This window comes from Podarcis gaigeae (genome assembly GCF_964106915.1).
Source record: "Podarcis gaigeae genome assembly, chromosome: 14".
NCBI lineage: Eukaryota > Metazoa > Chordata > Lepidosauria > Squamata > Lacertidae > Podarcis > Podarcis gaigeae.
In genome coordinates, this window is record NC_139690.1 from 28,780,240 (window position 1) to 28,798,953 (window position 18,714).

Genomic DNA, 18,714 nt, shown 5'->3' on the forward strand with positions numbered 1-18,714 from the left:
TACAAGTAAACAAAGGTTTAGTCCCTACTCATTCCTGCAGCAAGAACCTAACTAAGCTGAACAAGGCCAGCAGGCAGTGCATGGGCTTGGGCCTCCCCTCCCTCCCCTGGGGATGAAGGTTGCACACAGCACTTTGTACACCAGAAGTCTCCCACAGTAAAAACCAAACAACGGGCAGGAGCTATTAAAAGGCAGGGGTGGCTGCGTGAGCCAACTCTGGCCTGAGAAGGTACAAGAGTCATCAGTGTGTGGAGCTGTGTCACTGGGGAGCTGCTACTTCAGGAAGTTCTAGATCCATTTTTCAAAAAAGGGGAAGGATCCCACAGCCAATTAACACCTCCAGCACCTTCCTCAACACCTCCAGCACCTTCCTCAACACCTCCAGCACCTCCCAGGAAGCACTGGCAGCTGAATGGGCCCTGCTAATAATACACCTGCAAGAGCCCACAGAACAGAACCGGTGAAGTCAGAACTTGTCAGCAGGAAGGGGTCACTTACTGTGTGAACAAAGAAGGTCTTGAAGTTCTTGGCTTCCGGCCGGAGTTCCAGCGACCAAGGGATTTCTCCTTTCAGAATTTTGTTGACAGGGTCCACATAGTACAAGTGTGGCCCTTCAGTGAGCAGCAGCTGACGCCTGCGAGCAAAGAGCCCCTGCAGAGGAGGACACAACACTTAGAGCTAAGCCAGCGCTGCGGGTCAGCAGCTTCAAAGAAAGGGTCAAGAAAGGAAGGATTCTAGCACCACCACAGGATACTGCTTAGGACTCAACACTCTTGTTATAGAGCACAAAGGGATCATCACAACATCTTCTGAGCAGCTAGTTTCCTCTGCCTCTCTGCCATTACCATATGCAGCACAACCAGCTCACAGGACGAGGAAGGGGAAGTACCTATTAACTTTTTTGCCTTTCCTGCAACAGTCTCCAAACCAAATTTTGGACAAATGATGAAATGTCTTCAAAACTCAAACTCTCTTCTAGGCAACACTCTCTTTCCCTGAGACCCTCATTCCCTATGACAGCAGGGGAACTGTCATCACGGGAGTGGGACCTCCCTGAAGACCCCATCCAACACTCTCTCTGCCTCTTTTGCCGTTTCCAGGTCTGGGAACCAACTTGTTCCTGGAGCTCACTGTACTCTAGAAACACCCACAACTTCTGCCCAATGGGGAGATAGTCAAATATATGGCAGGCTCTGCAAAACACTAGAAGGCCTCCCTCCCTCCCCACTAGTTTATTTATTTATTTAGTTACCTAATTACCAACCACCTGGTACACATGGAAGAGCATACAAATAAAATTATGAAATGTGGAGGTCAAGGAGAACAAACAGGGTTACACTCCCCACCACAAACTACAACATTTGGATAATCTGCTTTTGGTTTCTCTTAATATGTTTCTTTCCCCTCCACTACTCTGCAGGTTTTTTTTATTTCATATCCCCAAGTACTTTAGACTCACAAGTACAATCATTTAAAGAATGAATCCGAGGCACAGGATCAGGTGACTTACCTTCCGTTTGTCAACTGGACCCATTTTCAGTATTAGATTATTTTCTACAAACTGGTGCCTGAGAAGAAAACATCACCTTGTGTTATTTCCATCAATCCGTCATTCATTGCCAAGCCATCCACTTACAGGCTTTTAGATACAGAGTGTCAGTGATAGGAGGAAAAGTAGCCAGCAGCCAGATGTAGCTAGCAGCACTTTTATGGGACTGTCAGCTCTGGGTCAGATCCCATGGCAGAAATTGGCTGCATTTCTAAGCTCTGGCCAATTCAAATGGTCCTGGTTCCCCCTTTTCTAAAGCCCCAGATTCTGCCACCCTCCATTGTTAGGAACACGCAAGTGAGGTGCAAGACTGATGAAGCTGAACTTTATTTGTGGAGCAGGACGTCACTCAAGAGAGGAGGAGGGAGAGAAAGCAAGTGTAAGCACATGCGTGCACACACATTTGCATAAGCCACTCTATGGGGGGAAAACCCCACACCCCACAGTGCTTACCAGGGATTTCCACCAGCCTGCTTTGCCAAGAGTAACCTTTTCTCCTTTTCAGAGAACTGGAGGTCCAGCTCAAAGGAATTGCTGTCGAGGTTGTGAATGTATTGCTCTATGTTGTTGCTGCTGCCTGAGGTTTGTGGGGTGGACGTCTCCGGGGAAGACAAGGACTGAGAAGAGGCGGAGCCAGACACTTGCAGGCAGCCAAACTGACTCAGGAGATTGTCATACTATCAAAATGAGAAAGATAGTTTTCAGAATAAATGGGGGCAAAGTATGTGGCATCTTACCCTTTTCTTCTGACCAATATATCTGCCAACATAATATCCAAGTTGTCTTCCAAGAGTAAATCCAGTAACATTAATGGGCCTAAATTAGATGTGCCAATGAATGTGACTAACAATGGATACAACCAATGTTATATTATTTATTTATTATTCTGAATGCTCTCTTTAAATGCTACTAGTACTATTTATGCTGTATAAACACTGTAAGCCCATACTTTAGGAAAGCAACACATATCATCTGCAAGAAAACAAACAGCTTCCAACATACAGTATCATAAAATACTATAGTGTGTGTATATAAACTATATTCCCCCCCAAACAAAGTAAGTTTAAAAAGATTGAGGGGGCGTCTTATACACAGAATGTTGCAATTATTTATTAATTAATTTAGGCTAAAAACCGTCTTATACACGGAAAAATATGGTAGCTGTGTGGCCATCTTTTATTTTACTCAGTACATCACTTTTGCCATCAAGGCAAAATCCCACTCATTTTCTGGCCACTTGTTCTGCTGTTAGTGATATTCTCCATTTCTTTGCTTAAAAACATTCTTGCTTCAATTCATAAATGGGACTAATTCCTTATGCTCTGTCTCACTGAGGCTTCAACACAATTTAGTGAGGACAGGACCTAGAGAGGTTTCATAATCTATAGACTGTAAAATGCTTGATCTGCTTCCACTTTTTAATAATAGCATTAATAATAACCACCTCCCTTCTCCTGTTGACACTTCCAGCACATGCTTGTACTGGACTTTTTCTATTTTCCTTTCCAGTTATACTTAAGAAAATCAGTAGGCTTCCCAAGATTTTCACCGGAATGATTTTACCTATATTCTGCAGCTATTTAACTAAATTTTATGGGTGATTTGCAAGTCATAAGAGGCCAATTTAAATCAAGAGGCTCCAGTAGAGTGATTTCAATGGGTCTACAATTGAGTATGACGCTGAGACACTGGATATCACGCTGCATCGTAATAAAGGGTTGTTTTACCTAATTTCTCCAAATCAGTTAATTTCCTCAGAGCAATCCTCACCCAATCTGGGTAAGGCACAGTAGAGTGTAATGGGCAGCATAGCCACTGCTCCATCAGTTGCACATATCAACCAGGACAAATGTGGGGGCAAGCAAACCCTTGTTCCACCCTACAGTCCACCCTGGGACTGCTGGCAGCAGTGGAGCCAGTCCAGTCCTCCCTCTCCAGAACACCCCATTTGGCAGGCAGCATGAGAAATTCAGTGGTGCTGGAGGAGTGCTGCTGAGGCCACTCTGAACAGCAGAAGGAGATTTCTGCCCTATCCATCCATGCTACCTACCCCCAATATGGCAGATGAGGGGGCTCGGGTCACAGCCTCATTTCTTGATTCACTATCTACATAATTTATTACCCATTTTACTTTAAGACACTCAAGCCAAAGGGGGGGGGGGAAGGTTTGTTGGATTCAATTTTCTCCTAATTTCTGAATGATCAATAGTCCTGCCTTGATTGATTAAATATATGTATCAGAAAAATCCCTGTCTCCAAATTTTAAAGCCTCTATCTCTTTCACAAATTTCACCAGTGATCCCATATTTTTAACCAGCTGGAAACTAGAACATTTCCTTTTACTTGCTTTGTTCTATTTCATTATCTCCTCACAGTACATCCATGTATCACGCTTTAACCTTCCACTTGCATGCAGAAATTCTGCAAGAGAGGGAGGAAGCTGGGAAGGAGCTCTGCTTTCAGCTCAGTATCTGCTCTCACCCTCTGGTCATGTGAACTGGACAAGTGAAAGTGAGGGTGACAGAGGAGCCAAGGATTAGACCAGAACAAGAACTACAGGCCTATTTCTCCCTTGAAGGATGCAAGGGTATTGAAAAGACCTCTATGGAGCATGGTAGATCAAGATGGGAACTCCTACTGAGAATGCTGAGATGGATGGAGAAGGATGTGAGGCACTCACAAGGACAAACTGCCCTTCAGCAGCCTTTGATCTCCCCTGGCATCAGTATCAAAGCCTGAACTTACATTTCCATAGCAATCCTCATCATCTTCTGACATTGCGGGCAAATATGCAGTGAGCTTGGGTGGTGTCTGAAGATGCAGATTCTCCCAGGTGATGGAGTCGAAAAAGGGGTGGGCCTTCAAGGGCTCATATCCTCCCATTTCTTCACAGCCTAACCTCTTGGTAGCATCTTGGACCTGGTTAAGTGAAGACACAGTTACATTTTCCCTAGAAAGACTCAGGGGGCGTCTTTGGCTCCACTCCCTGTCATTTCAGATCTTGGTGACTCAGTCAGTCCACCTCTGTGGACAATCTGTTAATATGGGACCTTTGATGTACCTAGTAGAAGCGAGACTCCAGGAAGAAGGAGGACAATTGAGATTTCTTCTCCAAGCACCCCTTAATGGTGATTCACAAGGGGCTTTTGCAATAACCCGTGAAACAAAGGCTTGTATAGGATTAACTGGCATAAAGCAACGGGATAGAGATCCTCTCAAGGAACTGGTCATGAAGTCAACTTGTTTTGCTCCACTTCCTGGAGCAAATGGGAGGCAAGTGGCCAATTAAAAGAGAAAAGAGATGGAAGGAGACAGGCAGGAAGGAAAGGAATGATGGTTGCTGGCCTTGAGGCTGACATCTGTATCATATGGTTCTTGTGGTGCTAAAATCTTGAACACCAACTGGCTGAAAAGTTCCAGCTAGTTTGGGAATAAAGCTAACAGTATAGTTCCATGAAGAGAGGGAAAGCAGGGGGGCCTTAGCTGGAAATTAATACCTCAACACAAGGTATAAGGTATAAAGGAGTATATCTGTGGGTCGGGGTGAGGCTGGGAAGAGAGAGGGCAGAAAACCCCATGGGAAGGCAGTGGGGATTAAGAAACAAGGCTCTGAAGATGCTTTGTGGAAAAGCAGAAGCGACAGGGAACAAGTCAAAGGGGCAACAGTTGGGGGGCGGGACTCTGAAGCCTAGAGGGCCAAAACACCGGCTGGGATAGAACAGCAGCAATGAGTACCACATTTTGTGCAAGTTATCTGACTGGAGGCTTCTAGCATGCATTTGAAACTTTTGACAATACAATTCATTTACCAAAAGCTTTTCTACGAGATCTTTTGCCTTCGGAAAGAACTTCTCTGGGAATTCATACTCCAATTTGATTATCTTCTGGAATATGAGATATTCATTTCTGCAAAAAGGACGGGGAAAAGTATAGTTACATCTATGCAAACATTTCCTATAAGTCTACTTCAAGGTTGAAACTATACCACCCTATGGGTACACGGGCAAACACTAACTTGGTGGGAAGTCTGGCACTGGTGTGCTCCAAAGTCTTACCCGGCTCTGAATGGTGGTAATCCTGCTACAAGCTGGTATACGATGCAGCCAAGAGCCCACAGATCCGAACTGCATCATCAAGACAGGCAAAAAGATGAGAAGGCAAAGCAGAAGAGTTAGCACTGTGGGCATATCCAATTTCACCATCTCCTAGTTCAGGCACCCACAACAAAAGCATACAACATATTCCCTTTCAGGCAGAACTGCAAATTCCCCTGGAGTATCAGACTCTAATTTATTTGGAATGCCTGGTAAATGCACCTTGAAGAAAAGGTGTTTATCCCTGGGCGTTTCCCAAGGATCTGCTGCAGAAGCTGTCACTGTGCACTTCCTGAACCAGATCTATGTATTTCCTCATCTTGGGTTAGGCTCCCACAGGAAGGATGGAAGCAGCAGAAGAGAGCCTTCAGCAAAGTCCCAATAGGACTGAGCGATATCAGCTTTTCAACAACGCAGTGTATCGCAAGCCAAACATCGCAGTTTGGTGACATACTGCAATGCTGAAAAAACAAAATGCATTGTCCTCTCCCCGCAAAACAGTGGGTGAAACTGCCCCAGCTCTCACTTGTGCTGAGGCAGTTTCACCCAGACTTGTGGGTTAGGACAATGCAACTTGTTTGCGCTGGGCTGGGGGCTCTTTTAACTGCTCAACTAAGGAAAGGATAGCTGCACACTCCTCAGCCGAGCAGTTGAAAGATGCATATGGAGGAAACAGCTGCATCGGCGCCTCGTCAATAGAGCTTGTTTCTCCCTCTCCGTTGTATGAGGGCTGTATTGGGACCTAGGCCTGGGTGATATATTGCCCAGGACTGGTATGAGGAATAGACCACGATGTCAGCTTCACTCAGCGGTATATCGCTGGTGAAACCGCCACTGCTCCCGAGTCCCTCTGTTAACAGTGCCTGCTGGAGGAAGGACCAGTCCTGAGCAATATATTGATATATCGCCCAGGCCTAGGTCCCAATACAGCCCTTTGAAGAAGATCCCAAGCTGAATAGGTGCTTAAAAAAATTAAAATAAAATAAATGGCCCACACAGAGCTTTCTAGTTCTCTGTCTTGTTTAATGTACAAACCAAGTAAAGCGGCAAGAGATTGCAGCAAGAAAACATGACGACAATGCTTAGAACGTCTTGTTTCATGTTTTGATGGTATGTTATGTTAAATCCAAGTGCTAATGAACTATTCATGTTACAGAAAAATAGACAAAAGCAATCCTAAGAGCCATTGTCATGCTGTTTAAAAATTTTCAGTGCTGATTATGCAGGAGGCACTGAGGCACAAGAATAGGGTATACCCTAATGGAAATAGGCCTCACCCATTTGCCTTGAAGATCTCTCTCTCAGTCATAAAACCCCTCTACAAAGGCAACGTATGTAACTCACCTTTTGCAGGCAGACTTCTCTGTTAACAGCTCTGGAGACACATACTGTGCTGTCCCAACAAAGGAGTTCGCCCGTGCTGAAGAAACCAAGATGCAAGTAAGCATTTAATCATTAAAAATGTTCTTACAAGGTCCTCATGAAGGCTTGGATGTGTTCATTTGGAAACAATGCTTTCATTTTTGTTGTGCAATTCAAATTTCATCAGCTTTTATTTAACTATACTTGTAGGCATCCAATATTACATAATGACTATTGTTTTTCAAACACTCCCCGCCCCCTCAACACTAAGCATTACTAAGCAGCATTTCACCCCATGGGCACCCCACTATCACCTGATTTCAGCTGCCCCATTTTAGTGACCCTGCAGGTTTCCTCTCTGATGTCATCTCCTGCGGTATAGCCATTTTACCTTTACTCAGTAAAGAACCGTCATAAACCCCACTGAGATGTAGCATCGGATACTGTGGTCAGTTTTAAGGAATTTGAAACTGCAGAAGGTTGCTTTAGTCGTTGATAGGTTGAGAAATTGCACCCACCTCGCTTGCTGTCTGCAGACAATACTTTTGCTGTCCCAAAGTCTGTAATCTGAATGTGCATGTCTCCGCTGAGCAAAATGTTCTCTGGCTTCAGGTCCCTGCAAAAGGCACAGCTGGGAATGAGCCATGCATGCACAGAGTCATGCCCTCACCAACTATTTGTGTCCCCTGGGGAAATCCCGAGTTGTCCATGTAATGCCCCAACCATGGAAAGCTGATTCTCCCCCAGGCTTCTAAAGTAACAGCAGCTATCTAGGAAACTAAGGCTGTCCTTTGGCCCTTACTGTCTCTGCCTGTTCTGGTAGGTCTGAAGTAGATTCCTACCTGCTCCTCTGCCTGGCATTGGGAGCTGCTTCCCAAATGATTAGGAGGGGACCAGGCAGCAGGGGGACATGGAGCAAATCTGAATGTTAGATCATGCTGAGTTCTTCTCTTCTGCCTTCTACTGCAGGCAGGCAAACAGTAAGGAAGAGGCGCTACATTTACTCTGCTAGCGACCTGGCAGAATGGGACATCCCTCAAAAAATCCAAGGCAAAAGGCGACAGAGGGAGGGAAAGATTTCAACTGTCCAAAATCCCCATCCATTGCTGGATACTTTGTTCTCCAAGGCAGCCAATGCCTTGTGCCAAATTAATTAGGCTGGTGTCGCCACAGGTGAGGAATGCAGGATAGCCAGGAAGTCTCAACAAAGGTACCTAAGACACTGCTTGTTTGCTTTGGAAACTTTTGAGTTTTGAGCCACCAGGAGAAATCTATCAGGAGGGCAACAAACGGTAACTATGACAACAGCAACAAGAACCAAGAATAGATGGATTTGAATTCATTACATTACCTGTGAATGATTCCCTTTCCGTGCAAGTACTCTAATGCAGACACAATTTCAGCAGTATAAAACCTAGTACATGTCTCATCAAATGAGCCAATCTTCCGGATGTATTTTAGAAGCTCTCCATTTTTGGCGTAGCTAAGACCAAAATCTGAATACTAAGTTAAGGATAATTTATACTGTGAATCTCTGGACCCTAAAACACAAAGGCAGATAATCTGAGGCAATGTTAGAAGGGATAGGTGGCAATGTGCTTGGAAAGAGAAGACTGGACTCTGCACATAGCCAAAGATTTACCGTACTGGCCCGAATATAAGCCGCACTTTCCCCCCAATTTTGGACCCTGAAAAATTAAAAGTACGACTTATATTGGTGATTTTTTTACCATATGCTGCTGAAAGCAGCTGGGGAGCGCATGTTTGGTGGGGGGGGAGTGGCGCGCCTCCCAGCTAGTTGGCGGTGTGCGCTCCCTAGCTGCTTGATGGGGGGGGAGCGGCATGCCCACCTTCCAGGTGGCTGGCGGTGGGGGGGAGTATGCGCACCACCAACCAGAAGGGAGGCAGGCACGCCACTGCCCCCCCGCCAAGCAGCTAGGGAGCATGCGCAGACTCCCAGATGGTTAGCGGTGTGCACACTCCCTAGCTGGTTAGCCTGTGCACGCCTCCCACCCACCGCCAAGCAGCTAGGGAGCACGCGTACCGCCAACCAGCTCGGAGTCAGGCACCCAGGTACCCAAGCCGGTGCTGGTGCTGGGCTGTGAGCGCGCTCCGTGCCTGCCTCCTGGCACTACCGCCCTGAACGGGGGGCGGCCAGCACCTGCAAATAAACCTTGAATTTTAAGTGTGCAGCTTATATTCGGGCCAATGCGGTACAGTGGTTAACTTAGTCTCCAACCATTTTGGGACAAGGGGCACATTTGGAGATAAAAGAAACTTGTGGACACCACAAAATACACATTCCACAGAAGAAAAACTGGTGGTATTCAGAAACACCCCCATACACCTAAAAGGCAAAGCACAGACACCTAGAGACAAATAAAACACAGTAAATACAACAACAAACCTCCTCCTACCACAAAAACTAGGCAATCTCATCAAACAAAAAATATCAATTAAAAAATAGAAAGTGGGAGAGGGAGGCTGAGTGGGGTGCCTTAAGGCACTGTCATACCCATGGGGGGCCCAAGATTCGTCCTCTGCCAGGTTTACAAGATTTAAGATTTTTCACATTTGTATCCTGCCTAAGAATTCTGGTACAACTATTTTGAAAACATCACTGGGTTAGCAAATGAAGAAACATGGTTCTTTTTTCCCACACACATTATCCCAACAAATATCACCATGAAACATTTCCACCCAGAAGGATACAGAGCTTCTCATCATCCTGAAAGGTGAAGTAGAGATTGACAAAGAAAGGGTGATCCAGGCAAGACATGATATCTTTCTCCCTATTCACGCACGGCACCTTGCCCTCTTTTATGATGTGGCGCTTCTCCAGAATTTTAACTTTTAAAAAGACAAATAAGTTACAACACACTTGGGAAATACACAGTGAAGCTGCAAACTCATCTGCTCTGCTTGACTATGAAGCTACGCTTAGAGAGCAGCTTCCCACAACAGCAGCAGCAGGCGTAACCTAGACTTCCTTTGGCTCCATTATGAGGACAGGACATCATCCATCTAAAATCCACACCCTAATGAAGAAAGGGTTACTCACTGGCATATTCTCTGGAGGTAGACAATTCTCTGGCCAAGAAGACCTGTTAAATGGGAAATAAGAACTGCCTTATGTTTTGCACGCAACTAAGATCCCACAAAAGGTCTCCAACCTACTGAGGGGGGTCAGTGGAAAAGGGGAATTCCGCCCATTGGAGCCCAGGACCCCAAGGGACCATTGCTCTATCCACACCAGTTACACCAGCCAGTCTCATACACATTCCCAGCACTCCCTAAAGACAACATGTAGGAACTGTTCTGGCAGTTCTCCCAACTTCCTAGGGCAGATTTTTTTCTAGGGGGTGGGGGAGTGGGAGTCACTGCACTGGCCTTTGCTAGTGTGCTTGGTTAGTTGAATCTGGTCTTACATGTCCAGAACGGAAGAGGCAAACCATCGTTTTGTAAGAAGTCCTAAAATCCTGGAATCCTACGGTACCCAAGAGGTTTTTTGTTTTTGGTTGGGGGGGGCAGCTATGGCAAGCAATGAAGCATCACAGGGGTGGAGAGTCAAAACCTGCCAATGGAACATGCGCACAACAGCAGGGGTTCAATGAGGACAGACAGAGGTGGTAACCTCATCTCACTAAAAGTCTGGTGTGAGACTGCAGGGGCCACAAGAGGACAAAAAGTACCATAACAGCCAACAGCTGTGAACATTATTTCTCTGACCTCCTGCAGAGCCAAGTAGAACCTTCCTCTGGGCAAGCTGGTGCGCAAAGTGCTTTCCTTAGACAATGCTAAGTGGGGAGGGGAGGGGGGGAGAACTGTCTCAATGATACACAAAGGCCAAATGGCTGGCTTCTGCCACGACACTCCCAGAACCCCCAGTTGCAGTAGATACTCACTGTTGAGAAAGACCCTTCGCCCAGAATCTTGACAAAGTTAAAGTCCTCTGGGCGTTTCTTTCGAGGCTGTGGAGGTTGCTGCAAGGATTTTTCACTCCCCCTTGGTTCAGCCGTTGTGCCCTCCATGCTCAGTCCCTGCCTGCTGCCACAAGGAGCAGCAACAGGTGAAGGGCTGGGATCTGCCTGGTTCCTCACCATTGATGGTGATGGGCAGGAACATAAAACCACGCTGGACTGGATTGGAACAGCATCGTACTGAAGGAAAGAGAAAGAATGTACATGATGCTGCAGCTTGCAATCTATTAGCCACACATCCCCGTATACAAGTTGGAAATATGCCAAGGTTCAGGAGTGCTGCTCCCCTCAAAAGGGGGGGGGGCTACAGGCAGCTACTGGTGATCATGGCAGCTATGCTACATTGCTGTGATTCCATGGATCAAGCATGTACAAAACACACAAAAATGAGTCAAGAGTCAAGAGTTGCAACCTACCTTACTGCTTCACAAATAATTACTATTATTAATTACACACCCTTCACCCTAAGGTCCCAGGATATACTTGAATCTATAAAAGCCAAAGTATTTCAGATCACAGCAGGTCTTCAGAGATCTGAAGGCTAAAGGAATCCAATCCACAAAGTTCGGAAGCTGCCTGAAGAACTTGGTAAGTCTAACACACACATCCAATTAGCTAGAGAGAAACTGAAACAGTCTGAAACCATTTGGCGTTTTAATATTTGACACGCGAACCAGTGAAAAGAGTAGCTTACTCAAATGAAATAATAATTCTGCAATTCATGGCTTTAAAATATCCTTACATAACCAAAGACACCAGAGACTCAAGATGGGACCTTCTGCATGCAAAGCAGGTACACTACCTACTAACTTACAATTCTTCCACTATTTTATTACAATGTGCTCCTAGGACCTCTGGTCATTCTGTCATCTTACAGTAGAATAGTAGCCTCCAAACTACATTCTAATAATAATTATGAGAAACAGTAAATGTTTTTGACTGGAAGCTTAGCATATTGAGGACTGCTATAGTGAATGTATGGAATTGTGCTTCACTGATTGCTTGGTGCCTGTTTTTTCATTGAAACACAGGAAACTACTGATACCAATTCAGGCTAATTGGTCTATCTAATTCAGTATTGTTTACACTGAGAGGTATTCAAATATCCAAAGTCAAGCAGCTTCCCCATTTATATCAGGAAGCTTTTCAACAAGTTCAACTTTCAGACTTTCCTTTAGACTCTTAACTTTAAGGAAATTAAATGAATGATTAATTATTTCCTTCCTTCAGTGTTGCTATTTCTTCAGGTGAGAGAGGTTTATAAGATGTCAAGACTCCTCAGAAAACCCAAGTTTCCACATCAGACTGGCTGAAACATTCCTATCCATTTGACATCGCCATTTCAATTTCCTCTGAACAGCTTATCAAGGTCTGCCATTCTAGGTATGAATCCAGTTTCAGAGTAAAAATAGTGTTCCAGACTGAATAAATGAGCTAACTTGTAATGGGCCATGGCTTTAATGGCTGCCTTACTATGTCCCACTTGCTCTTGCCAGTGCCAAAGAAAAGTACCCAGGCCAGGTATGGGTAGGTTTGAAAGTGTTATAAAAATCCTGCTGACACACATTGAATAGAAATACTATTGCCTAGATAACAGTTCCTCTACTTCTGTAGCTTATTACTTCTAACATGATTTTTAAAATGCACACACCCTTGTTACACTTACCCAGCAACTGAAATTTTATGGTTTCAACCCCCACCTGAATTTTGAGTCCAGCCCATGATTTTCATTGTGTCAAAGGCTGTATATCAGCAATAGACCACAGATAATAAAACATCAATATGGCATGAAGCTAACTGCTTTTAATTAACTGTTGCTTTTATTAATCTTCTGCTTTAACTGTTTTGTTTAGTTTTAAGAGGTTTAATGTGATTTTAATGGGATGATTATTTTATTGCTTTATATTTATAACAATTGTGTTCCAAGAGAAAATATACATAGCAGATAATTAAAAATAAACATAATAAATAAAGAACCTCAGGCTCTCTCAGGAGTCACAGCATGTGGTTGACTTGCCCAGGTAATGAGTTCTGTAGCCAGATAGATGGTATACAGTTCAGCAGCTGCTGCCACTGCATACATCCAGCCTTGAGAAGTCTAGGATCACCAGTGAAATGTAAGTTTGTTTTGTAGCAGAATAACATTTTGGCAAGTGCAGTATTTTATGCTCACAGCAAAGAGCAGGTAAACTGCCCCCTGATAATTACTTGCAAAGGCATATATAATCCATGCCCTGGAAATATACAATGGAGCTTCTTCAGTATGGAACTTTTCTTTGTGAACTGTTTGTGAACAGGGCCTACAAATTTCAAGGCAAAGCCATCCCTGGACTCAGAAGACTCACCATGTGGGATGCTAAAATCCAAGAAGCTAAGACAGCCTTCCTCAACCTGGTGCCCTTCTGATGCCTTGGACTATGATTTCAGCACAGCCACGCTGGCTGCAGCTAACGGGAATTGTAATAAAAATATGTGGAGGGTATCAGGCTCAGGAAGTTTTATCTAGGATGGTGTTACATCTGCCTATCTCTGGGGAACACAGGATAAGCAAGTGTACACTGTTTGCACACAATACATGATGCTAGGCAGATGCACACACAAACTGCACAAGAAATCTGGAATCATTTTCACATTTAAGTCATTCTACAGTACTAAGAAAAGTCAAGTAAGCTAATGAAAGTGCAAAGGTCACAGGCACACCTGTGACACCTTGCTACACACCTTTTTGAACTCTGATGGTGGCTTAAAGTCACACAATTCTGCAGAAAAGGCCATAAGTGTTATAGAACTTGTGGTTTGCATGTATAAAAATGCCAGGCTCTGTTCCATTCAGACTGAACTACTGTTGCCCAGCTCAGGGAATTATTGGTTGGATGAGTCATTGATTTGATTCAATACAATGTGGAGTCTTCTATGCCTCCTATGGCATATGTACTCATGGCTGGCATTTGCATTTTTAATTCTGCTGATAACAAGAGGTCATGTGGAAACAACACCTACACTTCCTCAAACACATGTGACATAATGTGAGGACTGGGTAGCTGCCTGTCCTGTGCCAGTTTTCACCAGCTGATATGTATTTGTAAGTAAGCGGGAATAGGTTGGAGTTGGTGCCACAGAACAATGGGCACTTTTTACTAAATGACACTAGAAACAGCCATGACAGTGGCCAACTGTGTCAATGAAACTACTGGGAAGAACGGCAATTACTCAAGAACTTTAAATCAGGATGTGAAACAAATTTAAAGTAGAACAGGCTGAAAATGAACGCCTCTGACAACAAGCATCAAATGCTACACATATATTGAAAAAAGAAAGAATTCGCTCTACAGCAGCACCTCCTAAGGACTGAGCTTATTAGATCTCACCTCAGCCGTAAATCAACTGGGCATCCTTTGCATGACGTCTGCCTTACAGAATTGCTCCTTAACTAATATATAAGAAGTTTCTTTGACCACTGGAAGATTCAGCTTTTCAATCCCTCAGGACTAATAGGGCCCCCAGAACGGTGGGCCAAGGCGGCACACTGCTCTAACGCTAATGCTAAGCCCGGAATGTGGCCGAAATCGCAACCTCCGTATCGCCCGCGACAGTCGGAGGCGCCAACACCCTATGCACACCGGAAGACGAGCTGCCCTCTCCGTTGCCGGCGGGGGAAGGAGGTGGAATTCCGAGGGCAAATGGGCGCGCCCCTCCCCGCCTAAGTGGGGCACTCACTTTACGGGGATCCCGCGCCGCTACGCAAAACAAGGCAGGCTCTGGCCGAGGCCTGCCTGCTTGTCCAGGTAAGACGACGGGAGGCCAAACAGCGGGGGGGGGGGGGAGGTCAGGGCCCAGCCGGCTCCTCCGCAGCTTTCGCTTCCGCGCTGTAGCCTGGGCCCCGCCCCTCTCCGGCTAGGATCCCGGGCTGACCCCGAGGCGCCTGCAGAGCCCCTGGCCAAGAGGAGACCCGGGGTCGGGGAGCGGCGAACCCCACCTTCCCTCCGCCAGAGGTCCCGCTCGCGCCGCGGCCTCCCGGAAGGCAGCGCAGGCCAAGCGGCCGCTCCTCTCCTCCCCTCGCCCCTTCCCCGCCAGCTCCCGCGCGGAGCTTACCAGGGGGCTGCCGGTGCTGGCCATGGGCGCGGGCTGCTCGTCCTTCTGCCCGCCCTCCGAGCGAGCGAACGACTCGGCCGCGCTCCAACCAGAGAGTCCGACCCAATGGGACGCCCGCGTCCTCCGTGAATGACGTCGGCCACAACAATGCTCTCTTCCGCTAGGGGAGGGCGGGACTTCCGCCCGCCTCCCTTCAGCACTGGATGGGCGCCGAGGCACTCAGCCACGTCTCGTCAGCTCACGCGAGACTGTCTTGCGCTTGCGCCAAAGAAGCCGGGCGGAGGGCGAGTAGAAAGAGGAGCAGGTCAGCTGACCTGCCGGCTCCGCGGGAAGCGGGAGTGAAGCAGTGCGTCACGCCCACTCGCTTTACCCACAACGCCTCTGGTTCGCCTCCAACCGCCGTTTCCCGTGATGCACCACTCCCCCCTTTGGACGGTGGCAAACTGAAGGGGGAGAGCTGTTCGGTAGAGAGGCTGCCTGGGGACGCCTCCCGTGGATGACCCGGAGCCAGCTGGCTTGCTCGCTTCCTTCCTCCCATTGGCTCGGCTGGAGCTCGGGAAGCCGGAGGGCGGTGAAGAGGCTTTCAGGCCCGGGACTCGACTTCTCCGTCTGCTCTCTTCCTGCCTCAGCAGCGATGAGACTCTCCTGCTGCTGCCGCTGTTCTTACGCTCACAAAGATAGTGCAAGAGCCCCTGAGCCCACCACCCTTCAATATAAATATTCTCAGGGCTACTTGCACCAATGGAAAGCATCAGATATAACAAGATACTGTAATATTTATTTCATCACCTCATTCCACAAAGATCTCATTGCAATTTATATCACTACAGGAAAAGTATACAGCAGAGATTTCATGTTGGTGACACACTTTTTAGACGTGCATCATTTACAGAACAGTCATTCAGTTTTACTAGCAAACCGGAGGTTAAACTACCCTGGGAGCAGCATGGGGACTGTTTACGCAACACACACATTGTAGCCGACACATGTTTTTGGAAAGCTGTTAAAACAGAATACATACCAACTGAAGACGATCATGTAAGGTACTGAAAATTTAAAACAACAAAACAGCCTTGACATAACAGTTCAGCAAACACCACCTGCCAGCAGCAGAAGAGAGACATCAACCATCAAATGTCTGGGAATCAAGAACAGTCTTGGCCTGGAATGGCAGTGGTAGTGCCAAGTGGGTCTCCTTGGGAGGGGCACTCCTGAAAATACCCTTTCTCCTGTACTGGAGGAGGAACTCTGAAGAGAAGAGCCCGGATGTCAGATTAGATATATGATCCATCTAGCCCAGTCTCCTGTGTTCACAAAAGCCAATTGGATGCCCCAAAGCAAAGCTCTCAAGCAGGACCCTGGTGTACCAGCCCACCTGCAGTTTCTAGCAGCTAGTGCTATTCAGAAGCATATACCCACTGGCCATCCCAGCAGTGATCCAATAGGAGAGCACATGGAATAGGTCGGAGTGGAGAGCCACTTCTTTCTCTGCTCACCAGCATTAAAAGGCCATATAATGGGTATGGAGGCAGGCAGGAACCAGACACAAACAGTTACTTCCTTTAAACTTCTGTAATTTCAAGAATGTAGTACCAGCAGGTGTCGCCTTTTTGTATGAGCTGCTTACTGGATGCATTTGTAACTTCAAGGAATAGTCATCCCACATTCAAAAGAGGTTCACTGAAGGCACTTTGTGGGGGATGGGATGTCCAAAGTGGATTCAAGAGGTTCTGTAGTTGGATTTCCAAGTGGGCATCATTGTCAAAGCCACAAACACAGCCCTTGTGCCAGACTCCAAGCTAAAGTGAAGACATTCCGTCTCTGGCACACTAGTAACTTGAGGGAAGGGGGGACTCCTTCACCAGGAAATAAAGTTTGATAACAATGATGGCCAGCCATTTCCTTTCTCTTTGGATGTGAATGCCTGACCCTCTCCCCCCGCCCACACACATCCTGTCCTGAAACTATGCCACCCTGTTCTCTGTGGGCTTCATCCATGCAGTGAAAGAGCATAGGTGGTGTAGGGTGGTACAGGGCTGAAAGATGGTCGCATTTCACTATAGCTGAGGGTCTAGTGATAGAACACAGGTCCTGAGGATGTGAACCTGGAAGTCATTGATTCAACTCTCAACTCAGCCATCTCAACTCATGGCAGGAGAACATCTAACTGGTTTTCTGGCCTTTTATGCCTTTTGGTTTTCTGGCCCCAGAGGGTATGGGGGTCTAGTCTACAGATGTCTGCACTCATGAGATAGCCTGGGCTGTACTTTCAAAACAATTAACCAGCTTAGATCTTTGCATGTGATTTGAACATATCTTTCTTGAAAATGCTGAGCAGAGCAGATCGGAGCTTCTGAGTAGAGCTCTGATTGGAACTGATTAGCATCTGTGGCTGCATCACATGCCAGGAAGGGATGGGGTTGAGTGAGGCAAGCATCTGCTCAAGGCTGCAAGGTGCTGGGCTAAGGTGTTTGGCATTCATTGGGTTAGAAATGTCTCAGTATCTCACCCTCCTACTACTATCCTTGCCTCCCAACTTGGGAAGAGTTATTGAGCACAATGAATAAGTTCTAAGAGAAAGGAAACACAGTTGCCAAAGGCTGGTCAGCCCTCTCCCTCTCCCCCAACCTCCAGCAAAAGACTTGCATGATGCTGCTTGCATTTGCCTGAGGCAAGATTATCATTGGGGGGGTGCTTTCAGCGCTGATCTACTGATTGCTACCCTCCCTCACAGCAGCATGGAAGAAGGCTGCAGAGATGTGTGTTGCTGCTGCTACTGCTGCTGCACCACACAGATAATAAAACATCCTTCCTGGCAGCAGTCATGGGCGATAAACAGCCCCAGCTTGGGTCATTTTGAGTTTGCAGTTGGCCACTCTCACACTGGAGGCAACACAATCTAATTTAGGCTGATAGTGCCTGTTGTGAAACCCCTCCCACCCGGAAAAGACAAGGCCAAGACTAACCAGCTCCTCATACCTGATCAATAGCAATTCGGTGGGGGTGGGGGTGGGGAGAGTGTTTTTCCTCTGACCTCCATGGGACAGGAGCCGAGCTGACAGAGGTAGTCTTGAATGTGGTTTTGGAGAATCCCTTCATGGCAGTTTGGGCAGCTTCAATGTCCATGCTGAGGCTGCCTCAGATGGGCCAGCCTAGGACTTCATGGCCCATATGATAACCACGAAGCTGTCTCAGCACATCACTGAGCTAGCACATATGGCTGGGGATGGGCTTCACATGCTGTAAGCGGGGGGCTTATTGTGAATCCATCATCACCGACAGAGCATTCCCTGGTGAGGTTTGGGCTGAAGGCAGCTACTGCATGCTGCAGTGCTGAAGGAACTTGAGATGGTCAGCCTTCAGAGACCAATGGAATCTGATGGATGCTTTAATTCTCTGGTGGATTTGTAGATATTAAACCCATCTGCAATACAAGAAACTGCACCAAGAGCTGTTTCAAGGATACAGCTCAACCCTCCCTGGCTCCTTGATATTCTTGCCTTTTGTTGTGGGTGGCAGCTACCAGGCCCAGCAGCTTCAGATGCCCAGAAAGGCTGGGCCTGTGAGCCACCACTCCATCACCTTTCCCAAGGGGTGGCAGCAGCAGCAGCAGCACTGCAGGGTTCTGGTGGGGGAC

At 46.7% G+C, this 18,714-nt stretch overlaps 1 protein-coding gene across 3 annotated transcripts in view; it reads right to left on the bottom strand.

Moving 5' to 3' along the window:
• Positions 1 to 18,561, bottom strand: part of PDPK1 (3-phosphoinositide dependent protein kinase 1) — a 45,617-nt gene extending 27,056 nt beyond the window's left edge. The window contains exons 1-14 of one of the 3 annotated variants that reach the window (XM_083713336.1): positions 15,078 to 15,284; positions 10,911 to 11,165; positions 10,067 to 10,109; positions 9,718 to 9,855; positions 8,357 to 8,501; positions 7,524 to 7,621; positions 6,988 to 7,063; positions 5,605 to 5,673; positions 5,359 to 5,455; positions 4,295 to 4,468; positions 2,003 to 2,226; positions 1,511 to 1,568; positions 380 to 651; positions 34 to 337 (exon numbers count right to left, since the gene is read on the bottom strand). In XM_083713336.1, the coding sequence (XP_083569462.1) occupies positions 331 to 337; positions 380 to 651; positions 1,511 to 1,568; positions 2,003 to 2,226; positions 4,295 to 4,468; positions 5,359 to 5,455; positions 5,605 to 5,673; positions 6,988 to 7,063; positions 7,524 to 7,621; positions 8,357 to 8,501; positions 9,718 to 9,855; positions 10,067 to 10,109; positions 10,911 to 11,165; positions 15,078 to 15,101 (1,680 nt within the window). In that variant the 5' untranslated portion in view covers positions 15,102 to 15,284 and the 3' untranslated portion in view covers positions 34 to 330. Of the gene's footprint in view, positions 1 to 33; positions 338 to 379; positions 652 to 1,510; positions 1,569 to 2,002; positions 2,227 to 4,294; positions 4,469 to 5,358; positions 5,456 to 5,604; positions 5,674 to 6,987; positions 7,064 to 7,523; positions 7,622 to 8,356; positions 8,502 to 9,717; positions 9,856 to 10,066; positions 10,110 to 10,910; positions 11,166 to 15,077 lie in introns of those variants that run through there. The other 2 variants (XM_083713339.1, XM_083713337.1) reach the window with 2 other exon arrangements.
• Positions 18,562 to 18,714: the final 153 nt, after the last annotated feature.